The following is an 11,696-nucleotide window of genomic DNA, read 5'->3' as shown; positions in this document are numbered from 1 at the left end:
CATGATCTTAGTTTTTTTGATGTTGAGCTTCAGACCATATCTTGCGCTTTCCTCTTTCACCCTCATTAAAAGGTTCTTTAATTCCTCCTCACTTTCTGCCATCAAGGTAGTATCATCAGCATATCTGAGGTTGTTGATATTTTTTCCGGCAATCTTAATTCCGGTTTGGGATTCATCCAGTCCAGCCTTTCGCATGATGAATTCTGCATATAAGTTAAATAAGCAGGGAGACAATATACAGCCTTGTCGTACTCCTTTCCCAATTTTGAACCAATCAGTTGTTCCATATCCAGTTCTAACTGTAGCTTCTTGTCCCCCATAGAGATTTCTCAGGAGACAAATGAGGTGATCCGGCACTCCCATTTCTTTAAGAACTTGCCATAGTTTGCTGTGGTCGACACAGTCAAATGCTTTTGCGTAGTCAATGAAGCAGAAGTAGATGTTTTTCTGGAACTCTCTAGCTTTCTCCATGATCCAGCGCATGTTTGCAATTTGGTCTCTGGTTCCTCTGCCCCTTCGAAATCCAGCTTGCACTTCTGGGAGTTCTCGGTCCACATACTGCTTAAGCCTGCCTTGTAGAATTTTAAGCATAACCTTGCTAGCATGTGAAATGAGTGCAATTGTGCGGTAGTTGGAGCATTCTTTGGCACTGCCCTTCTTTGGGATTGGGATGTAGACTGATCTTCTCCAATCCTCTGGCCACTGCTGAGTTTTCCAAACTTGTTGGCATATTGAGTGTAGCACCTTAACAGCTTCATCTTTTAAAATTTTAAATAGTTCAGCTGGAATTTTAAATAGTTCAGCTGGACCCTTCATGGATCACTGCCTTGTCGTGGCGAAGGGGCTTGAATTACTCAGGGAAGCTATGGACAGGTCAAGATGGACAGGTCATAGTAGAGAGTTTGGACCAAACGTGATCCACCTGGAGTAGGAACTGGCAACCCACTCCAGTATCCCTGCCAAGAAAACTCCATGGACAAAGATAGGATATAAATGTCATTAATTAATTAATTAGACTGCTCTCCCCCACCCACTTTGATTCTGGCCCCTCAACCAGGTATAGCTTTTGTTTATTTTATTTTGTTTTTAATTAGTTTTCAAATGATTATGGAACCACAGAGACATGTAAACAATAGCAAAAAAATAATAATCAATAATATATCCAAATAAAGGCAAAGGCATACATAAACTAAGCATGCATATTAAATACTAATACCTAATCTAAAATCACGACAACCATATTTCTCTAGATATCTGCATATCTGAAACTAAACCTCAATACCTCAAAATCTGCCTCTTCCAGTATGAACCGACACAGAAACTGTAATCTTCATCTGAAGCCCTTCTCTGTGTGCCTCTTCCATGAGAGATCCAGAGGATGGCAAGTCAAGAACAGGCATTTTTTTGTGATGGCTCCCCATTTGTGGAATGCTTTCCCCAGGCACCAGGCAAAAACATACCTCTTCAGCCAGGCCTTTGGCTATTAACGATCTTTGGCTATTAACAATCTTTGGTGGGGTTGTTTTTAATGTTTTTGGTTTTTTTCTCCCCTGCCCCGGTTTTAATTATTATTTTTTGCTTTGTTTTGTTTATTGCTTTCTTTTGTTTTTGCAAAAACACCTTGAGTTGCCTGCAGTGAGAGAAGGTATCTAATAAATGTCATAAATAATAACTAAAATAAATAATAAATAAATAAATATACTATATGAAATAAAATCCCACTGTACTGACAAGAAATGATTGTGATCTTCCTGTATCTTAGAGAGCTGTAATTTAAGTGTTATTTTTTCTGCAATAACTAAATTTCAGAGATATTTTTTTTTAGACCATGAGGATATAGTCTGTATCCCTGATGATGGGAGGGAACAAAAACTGCAAGTGCAGCTCAGTCTTTTTAAAAGCTTTCCGGGGACCCTAGAGACAGGTGCTCAGGGTCCTTCAGGTCTCTCAGGTAGGCATGTTAAGTAGCTGTTTTGCGTTTGAAGAGATTTGCAGGAGATATGTGACAGATCGGCTCAGAGAAATGGAGGAGCAGATCAGGGCCTTTCTTCACAGCATTATCTGCACATCAATAAATGCAACAAAACAGTGGGAAAAGAAAGTCCTTCTTCGTGCGGTGCTTAGTTAAACTCTGGAACTCCCTCCCACAGGAGGCAGTAATGGCAACCAACTTGGCCAGCTTTAAAAAAGGATTACACAAATTCATGGAAGAGAAAGCTGTTGGTGGTATGCTCCAGACCAGGCACCCCCAACCTTCAGCCCTCCAGATGTTTTGGACTACAATTCCCATAATCCCTGACCACTGGTCCTGTTAGCTAGGGATCATGGGAGTTGTAGGCCAAAACATCTGAAGGGCCGCAGGTTGGGGATGCCTGCTGCAGACCCTCCAAGTGTCCCTCTTTTCCAGGGATGTCCCTGATTTAGAGAAGCCATCTTGGTTTCTTACTTCATCCCAGAATGTCCCACTTTTCCCTAAGGTGTCCCTATTTTCATTGGAGAAATGTTGGAGGGTATGGAGTTATCCAACCCCCAAGCTGTCTGAAGTCAGTCCTGTTCAATGTTTGTTCTGTGAACCGCCCTGAGACCTCCAGATATAGGGCAGCATATGAATTCAATAGAAGAAGAAGAAGAAGAAGAAGAAGAAGAAGAAGAAGAAGAAGAAGAAGAAGAAGAAGAAGAAGAAGAAGAAGAAAGGAAGGAAGGAAGGAAGGAAGGAAGGAAGGAGTTGGAAGCTGCCCAGAGTGCTGGCACAACTCATTGAGATGTGTGGGTTATAAATAGTAAAATGATAATTATGGAATGGGATGTTGCTATTTTCATCTGAGAAATGTTGGAGGGCATGATGTTCTGTGTGCATGGTTGGAGACCACTGAAATTCAATGGTTCTGAATTTCAGTTGTTTGAAACCACAAGAGGGGAAAGTTTTCTTGTGCTTGCGTGGCATATGGGGCATCTAATTAGCCATTGTGAGAACAGGATGCTGGACTTTATGGGCCATTGGTCTGAACCAACAGGTTGCTCTCATGTTCTGAAAGTCAGAAAAGCTGACAATATAAAGAAAGAAAAGGGAAAGGAAAAAGAGGGTTTCTTTTCATTCTAAAGAAAAAGACAAAGGGTTGGTGAATCATGAAGTTTGGGGCTTCTTTTGCATTGAAGTTTCATTAATTCATACCAAGCCTACCCTTTCAAGTTATTAAAGGAACCACAGAAGCATTGTTCGCCATTCAGGAGAGCAGAGTCACCAAACAAAAAGGCCTGAGAGCAAGCAACAAGAGGAAACAGTACGTGTGAGAGAGAGATCCTACACAGAATTTTTTAAAAAAAAAACCCACAAGAAAACGTAGGGCCTTTGTAGCGCCTTGTAAAAGATGAATACACCATATTTGAAGAGTATGAGTTTTGTAGGCCAGTTGTTCCTTTTCTTCAGATGACAACACTGAGGTCCTTCTTTCAGGCTTCTCCCAAAGGCCTGTGAGAAGAGGATGCTGGACTCAATGCGCCATTGGCCTGATGCACAGACAGGCTCCGCTTACGGTTTCGTGATCTTATGATAAAGCAAAACGTGAAATTCCACACTCTTAACAAGGAGATAAATTTTTTTATTGAGTGAAGTGCTGCAAATACAGAAGTTCAACCCATCCCGCCCAAAAAAGCAACCACATACTCATCCAACCTGAATTTTATCATAGAGCGAATTTCAATACAAATAAGGAGCAGCAGCATTTTAGCCAGAATGATCACTATCACTCTATCAGTTATGTGTGCCCTAAACCAGGGCCTTTGTAGACCTGAGAAGCAGTGAAATGAATATGAGAGGAAGCACATGAGATCTCTCTTTTTAAGGGTTACTTTGACAGCTCCATACTGTTCCCCCTCCCCCAACCTCCAAATTTAAAGCTGCCCAGGCACCAGATGTGACTGGGCCAGCAGCACTGGGGGGAAGAGGTGTTTCACCCTTTACTCTTGCGCTCTTTCCCGAATTTAAATCAGCCTCTTTGAAGCAGCTAGTGTGTTTGCTGGAAACAGAAAGACACTTCTATCACAGGGTTGCTATTCTATCATGCCTGTGTAGATATTCCTACCATTTATAAGGGCAGGGGCAGTATTTTGATCAGGGAAATGGAGGGTGCATTTGAATCAGGGGAGAGGGTTGGCTACCCCTTCCCCCAACAGCACTGCTATTTGGGGGTGGCTGCTATGAGGTGACAGTGAAAGCATTGGGAGACCCAGTTTTGATCTCCCACATGACTCTTCCAGCTGTTTTGGCTGTAAGAATCGAGCCCACCCACCTGTTTCTGAATGAGTCACTTTGCTGAGTGTGTCTTACTCTATCATCAGTACCAACCTTCCTACTTTGTTTTGGTTTGTTCCAACTGCCGCCCTCACCTGCCTAGGCTTCCCACATGCTGTTTCCCTGACTGGGCTGTAGATTCTCAGATTCACGTCATACCTCGTTTGACAGTGGAACGGATTCCCCCTGAAGGTGGTGCACTCTACTTCCTTCGAGGTTTTTAAGGAGAGATTGGATGGCCATCTGTAATGGATGCTTTAGTTTAGATTCCTGCATTGCAGGGGGTTGGACTAGATGACCCTTGGGGTCCCTCCTAACTCTACAATTACAGTGGTACCTCAGGTTACATACGCTTCAGGTTACATACTCTGCTAACCTAGAAATAACGCTTCAGCTTAAGAACTTTGCTTCAGGATAAGAACAGAAATCATGCTCTGGCGGCGCAGTGGCAGCGGGAGGTCCCATTAGCTAAAGTGGTGCTTCAGGCTAAGAACAGTTTCAGGTTAAGAACGGACCTCCAGAACAAATTAAGTTCTTAACCCGAGGTACCACTGTATAATAATTTGCCTCCTGCCATCTCAACATGTAGAAATGTAGCCAAAGCAATGGTGCCTGATGACACTCAACCTAAACGAAGGCAACCCACAGAATGTAACTCAACATGCCAAGTCCTTGGAGGGTGAGTAATTCTGGGACAGGAGCAGTTAAATGATCTAAGTACCATACAGGCAATTCGCACATAAGGCAGCTCCGTGCAAATGTAGCTTGAACCACAGAAGGGAAGAAATGACCTCACTGCGCTTTAAACCACTGATGTGAATGTACCTTGAGGTCAGAGCAAAGTGGAAGCGATCTCCGCATTCACAACAAACCATTAACTGTGGTTTACCCTGATGTGTGAACGCTGCCAGTGCCTCAGGTGTACAAAGGGGCCCTGACTGTGGAACCAACTGTTCTAGAGTCCTCTTGGGAAGAGAACCTGGTTCTGGTTTCTGTTTCAGTGATGTTGTTTGTTTTTTATATTGTACACCACTTAGAAATGTTTAAAACATTAAGGGGTTTATAAATGCTTTTCAGTAAGTAAATAGTGACAGAACCAGGCTCTCTTCCCAGGATGTCCAGATATTAATTCTAGTATTAGTGTTGAATAAATGTTATTATTTTATGCAAGCTGGCCCTCTCTTTCTTTAGGGCAGGGGCGAAGAATCCCGAGGGCTGCATTCCCTTGTTGCCTGGGGGCCATATACCAACAGTAAACATGGCCAGAGGCAAACTCTTGACTTTTTACATTAGGCTACATTCCAGCTATGCAAAAGCTGCACACGTATACATATGCACACATTCCCTCAGGCAAGAGGCAATATCACAGTTTAAAGATACCAGTATGTTCTAGCCAGGCAAAAGGATTCAAGGAGTGCACACAGCAGACCCAATGGCCTGGGGAGAGTGGGTGTGGCCAAGGAAGGGTCATGACCTGGGAGAATACAGACCATAGGAACCAACTGCTAGGGGCTGTGGGGGCTTCAGCCCTCACAATAAAATATTTGAGGGGGCCAGGCCCCCACAAAGTTGATGGGCATTGCCATTCAAATGGTGTGTGTGCACTGTGTCATGTTATCGATTATGTGGGGCGGGGCCTACCTGGGCCCCCCAAATATTTTATTCAAGTTGGCACCCCTGGTGCCGACAGTACCTAGAGGGCCATGTTCAGCCCCTGATCCCCTGGCCCTGTTTTAGGGGTTTGCATTGTTTTGCACTGTAAGGTGCAAATTAAGACCTTGATGGCTGGTGGCTACACCATGTCACACTCTGAAAAGAACAGTTGGTGTAGTTTGGATCTGGCTATTTCTGAAAAAGCCATTCAGAATTGTGGGCTCTGCTGCTGTTGGGACTGATGCCCACCTTCCTGTTTGCTCATTATCTGCTCAGCTTTTTAATCTGTAAATGAACATATGTAAGGCAGAAAACATGTTGTTCAGGCACAGAACTGTTGAAACAAACTGTGCAAAGTTGTATCTAGAACAGTGGAGTGGGTGAAGCGTTGTGGCAAAAGACAACAGGTACAAATTCAGGCTATGCAAAGAGACCAGCAAACATTTTATTTGTCTGTTTATTTAAAATCTGTAACCTGCTCTTGAGGCAACAGCCTCTCAGAGTGCCTAACGCATATTAAGAATAACATAATACAAAATATAACAGGAGCAACAGGAAGAGATAATAAATGCCGGAGTACAGTTGCCTGAGGAAATGCAAAGGAAATGAAAGGACGTCACATCTGGTGCCAGGCAGGCGTTCCAAAGTTGTGACAGGGAGGGGGGACAACTCAGAAGGCCCTATCCTGGAACATTCCCATCCCCAATTGTGAGGGCTGGTGGATCTCAGGATACTCAATAGCCAGGCAGACACCTGTTACTGTCTGCAGCAAAAATGCCTTCTTTTACAAAGCAGTCAGCAGTTGCTCAGAACCACTTGCAGACAGGGCAGCTTCTGGCCTTTTGAGAAACTGGCTCTCTCCATCCCATAACCAAAAACCTATGCCAGGTTGAGCTGTGCGAGTCCCTGGCAATTGATGGGTTTATGTGTGTGTACTGCTTGCTGAAGGTTGCAGGCCTTAAAAATGCAATCAGAAGAGGGGTCAAGCAAGGCCCCTCAGCACAGAGAGAAACGGCGAGAGTTGATGTTCATACGTGTGACGCCAATGTGCTTGAGGGGTGTGGACAAGAGGAACGCCATCTTGGGTGGGATGTTACACAGCAGGTCAGAGTCCTCTTCACAGCCCTCCAGCTCAAAGGTGGCGTCGTCCAACATCTCCTTGTGTTGGTGACAGGCCTGTTCCACCTTCAGCCGGTGGATCTGAGCACGCAGGCCCATTAGTTGCCGTGCCAACTGGTGATCCAAGGCCTGCATCTCCCGCTGGATAGAAGAAAAAGAATAACCATGAAGCCTGATAGACAACACATACACACCCCATAAGAAAATTAAAAGAGCATGGCTGGATCAGACCAAAGGCCGTGTCCTGCCTGTGTCCTGTGGAAATGTCTTTGAGAGGGTGGTCAGACCCTGAGGAGGAGTGTGAGGAGGTTGGGGAGTTGGAGGACCCTGGGGAAGGTGGGGTAACAGGTACTGAACCCCAAGAGACAACTGATCTCAAGGAGGGTCTCAGTGGGTTACGGGGTGGAGATCCTCCCTCCCAAGGATGCTCAGGCAAACTCAAAAGTGCCTCCTGTCACCTCCCTCCCAAACACACCCACCATAGCTTATCCAGCCAAGGAGGTGGTTCCTCCTGTTACATAGAAGCTAGGAGCAAACTGGATGTGAAGTCGGCAGCCACCCTGCCTCTGTCACCTAGGAGGCCGGCATGTACAAACCTCACTTAGCCAGCCCACTAGAAGGAGCACCTGTTTGCTTGGGACTCCAACTGCTTGCTGTGCAGCTAAATGCTGTGCCCGCATTGCCCTTCAATGGCAGGTGCAGGAAGTGTGCCACTTGTTGGCTCAGTGTCTTAGGGCCCATCCACACCTTAGCTGAATGTGGACTGTGAACCCCTTGTTCCTCCTTTAATTCTTACCTGTCCATGCAGTGTTCTCCTCCAGCTACTGCTGTCCTATAATTTCTCATCCAGAGATTCCCTATGCTTTGAAAATCGAAATAGGACATGAATTTCATAGGGAATATCCAGATTTAGGGAGGAGGACTTGTGGGAAGGCAGCAGTTGGAGGAGGGGGAATTAAAGGGGGCATAAGGGGTTCACAGCCCACATACAGCTGACATCTCTACAGTCACAGCAGCCGCTGCAACTCTCCAATGGCATACCCTCCAACATTTCTCTGATGAAAATATGGATGTCCCATTCCATAATGATAATATTATTATTTATACCCCACACATCTCACTGGGTTGCCCCAGCCACTCTGGGCAGCTTCCAACAGATGTAAAAAAATAATAAAACATTAAACATTAAAAAACCTTCCTTATACAGGATTGCCTTCAGACCGCTTGAGGGTCGGAGAACTCCATACCCTCCAACATTTCTCAGATTAAATTAGGGACATCCTAGGGAAAAGTGGGACATTCTGGGATGAAATAAGAAACCGGGATGGCATCTCTAAATCAGGGATGTCCCTGGAAAATAGGGACACTTGGAGGGTCTGCAATGGTTTGATTTAAACCCCACTCTTCCTTTGTCTCCCGAGACAGACGGGTGACAACCACAACAAGTCTTAAGCCAAAAATTAACACGCACACCCCAATTATTATACACTGCTGTCAGGACGAGCCCTACCATGAAGCAAAATGAGCCAAGCAGCTGAAGCAAAGTGGTTAGTTTATTTGATTTATTGTTGTATATTTTTACTACTAGGAAATGGGAGACACTTGTGGGATTTTCCACCTCAGGTGCCAAAATAACTTGTTTGGACTTGGATTTTAGGCACATGTGTGTGTGCAATGTTTGGTGCTCTTCCTCAAAAAGCAAAATATATTGGGCTGGCCCTGATTGCTGCAGGCGCTACTCTGCCTTCTAGATACTATAGTTTCATTTACCCGCCTACATATTCTCTATACAGTATATTCATTAACTTCCCCCTCTTCCTCCAGCAACACAGGAAGGGGTGTGTTCATTACGTGACTAAAGATATGCTAGGAAATCATAACTGTCTTACAGCAGTTTACTGAAAGCTCAAGACAAACCTCAGCAAATACACTGCGCGAAATGAAAGACAATGCAGGGCAGAGTTCAGTTGGTCTTCATAAGTGTACATTGATCATTGAGTTCCCCTGCTCCTCCACTACAGTGCAGCTGTATGATGCTGGGGCTGATGGGATTTGTAGTCCCAATTATCTAGACGGTATCAGGTTGAGGAAGGCTGCTGTAGAGGTGGGCTAAGTTGTGAAAAAGGGCAACTCCAGAAAACCCACTCTACAAACTTTCAGCAGAAATTCTAGACAAAACAGGTGCCAAGAAACAGGGACTGTCCGGGGAGCGCATATGTGCCTGGACGGTACCACTTCACTGCCTGAAGCTTTAAAGATTTAAGCTAGAAATGAAAAAGACAGTCAGATGCATGTTTGCCTGAGAAGTGAGCCATGCCATAGAACAGTGTTTTTCAACCACTGTTCCGCGGCACACTAGTGTGCCGCGAGATGTTGCCTGGTGTGCCGTGGGAAAAATTGAAAAATTACTTTATATATAGTCAATATAGGCACAGAGTTAAATTTTTTAACATTTTCTAATGGTGGTGTGCCTCGTGATTTTTTTCATGAAACAAGTGTGCCTTTGCCCAAAAAAGGTTGAAAAACACTGCCATAGAAGACCACTGGGGACCACCGGTGGTGGAGGTGCCTCTTCTGCCCCACTATTCCAGACTTGTCCCTAAGGGATGGGGCTAGTTCTTTATGCCTGCTGCTCCGGTGCTCACGTTTCCCCCCAGAAAGGTCGGGAAAATACTCACCAGCTCCATCTTGAGCCACTCCAAGGCATCACCAATGGTGGGGAACCCACAAATGGTCTTCAAAGGGACGGGAGCTTGAGAGTCCTCCCCGGCCGTCTCCCTGCACTGCTTCTCCGGCAGGGTCCTGAGCCCGTTCCGCCAGGAGGGGCTTTGCACTCGGGCCTTCCACTCCAGGTAGGAAGGGCGCCGGGTCTGCAGCTTCAGCTTCGCCGTCAAGGCCTTGACGCTGTCCAAGTTCTCTGCCTCCGAGTTCTCCTCCTCTTCCCCAAACTCCTTGAACCTCACCAAAGACATCGCAGAGGTGTGCAGGCAAAGGGCTTTCTTTCCAAGACAGACCGACTCACTCAGTCACCCACTCACTCTGTGTCGTATTCCGTGCATAGAGGAAAGCTGTTTATTCTTGGAACAATAAAGCCCTGGCAATAAAAGAAAGAAAGCAGGAACTTTAATTATCCAGAGGTTAATGGGAGGCCTTCTCTCTCTCTCTCTTTGGTCCTGACTTATTGTCTCCAACTGGGAGGAGACACCCTGTTCTTTGAAAGGAAGTTTCAATGACATAAAAGACAGCGAGAGTGTAAAGCCATTAATCCCAACAGCACTCCTTCCTTTCCTGACTCTTACTGTCAGCAGAGAAAAAGATATGGGTCCTCCACCCAGGTCTAAAAAAAGGAGCCAAGATCGAAAGGTCACTCTAGAAGATTCAAGGGCACTTTATAGCCAATTGTGCCCTCGTTCAGCTGGCATGTCAATAAAATCAAGGTGAGACAGTGGATTAGCAACATATTCAGGCAACTACCCTCCAAAGTCTTATTGTCCCTCTGCATTGTGGCCCTCACCCAGCTTGCTTATGTTCTAATACTCCTTTTAATTACAGCACAACAATTACAGCATAGCACCACCTGCTGACCAGTAAGAAAATACCCACTTGATGCACTTCAGTGCAGTATAGTGTTCACCAGTGAACTCTAGCACACTTTGAATTACCCATACATTGCAGTCATGCATCATGTGAGAATTAGCAGAGCACAGACACAACCAGTAGCTATTTCTATGACTAGGGGAACAGAGAACGTTGCCTCATTTCTGTTCGGTTTCATGCATCGGCCTCAGAAGTATAGAGGTTCTGGCCCAAAGCAAGCAAGCAGTGCAAGATGGTCTGAAGTAGAGCAAGGTCCATGTTCTGGCAAGGCAAAAAGTCCAGAATTCAATAGCACCCTGGACAGCTCTATGCATGGGTCACACTGGATAAGCAGGAAGAACATAGTCAGATATTGCTCCAGCACCAGTGGACCTCTGGTTGAGCTTTAAATAGGCACCGTGGGTCTCTCTCAGCTGCCAACTCCACCCTCTGTAGGAAAAGCCTCTTTGTTTAAAGGGGCCCTGTAGGCTCCAATGGTGTGGGGGAGACAGGGGTTCCTATAGGGCAGGGGTGGGGAATCTTTTTTGGCCTGAGGACCACATTCCCTCTTGGCCAGTCTTCCAGGGCCCATATGCCAAAGGTTGGTTGTGGTCAAAGTGAGCACAGAAACCACATCCATTCACATGCCACACAACACACAACACACACACATACAGCACAGGCAAAGGCACACCTTCCTTCCCAGCAATTAGGCTTAGGAAAAAGCATTCTCTGTCCAGCCCTCAAGGTCAGCGGTTCGAATCCCTGCAACAGAGTCAGCTCCCGTTGCTCTGTCCCAGCTCCTGCCAACCTAGCAGTTCAAAAGCACACCAGTGCAAGTAGATAAATAGATACTGCTGTGACAGGAAGGTAAACGGTGTTTCTGTGCGCTCTGGTTTCTGTCATGGTGTCCCATTGCACCAGAAGCGGTTTAATCATGCTGGCCACATGACCCGGAAAGCTGTCTGTAGACAAACACCAGCTCCCTTGGCCTGAAAGCGAGATGAGCGCCGCAACTCCATAGTCGCTTTTGACTGGACTTAACCGTCCAGGGGTC

At 45.6% G+C, this 11,696-nt stretch overlaps 1 protein-coding gene across 1 annotated transcript; it reads right to left on the bottom strand.

The window, feature by feature from the left end:
• Positions 1–6,383: 6,383 nt before the first annotated feature.
• On the bottom strand, positions 6,384–10,379 carry FAM167B (family with sequence similarity 167 member B). Its single transcript, XM_033157639.1, has 2 exons — positions 9,742–10,379; positions 6,384–7,204 (listed from the first exon to the last, which is right to left on the bottom strand). Exons 1-2 carry the CDS (start codon positions 10,033–10,035, stop codon positions 6,941–6,943), a joined length of 558 nt encoding a protein of 185 aa, XP_033013530.1. The 5' UTR covers positions 10,036–10,379; the 3' UTR covers positions 6,384–6,940.
• Between the last annotated feature and the right edge of the window lie 1,317 nt (positions 10,380–11,696).

Source organism: Lacerta agilis, chromosome 8, assembly GCF_009819535.1.
Source record: "Lacerta agilis isolate rLacAgi1 chromosome 8, rLacAgi1.pri, whole genome shotgun sequence".
In the NCBI taxonomy this organism is placed as follows: domain Eukaryota; kingdom Metazoa; phylum Chordata; class Lepidosauria; order Squamata; family Lacertidae; genus Lacerta; species Lacerta agilis.
The sequence above is the reverse complement of the archived record's forward strand: the minus strand, read 5'-3'. Positions and strand labels throughout refer to the sequence as shown.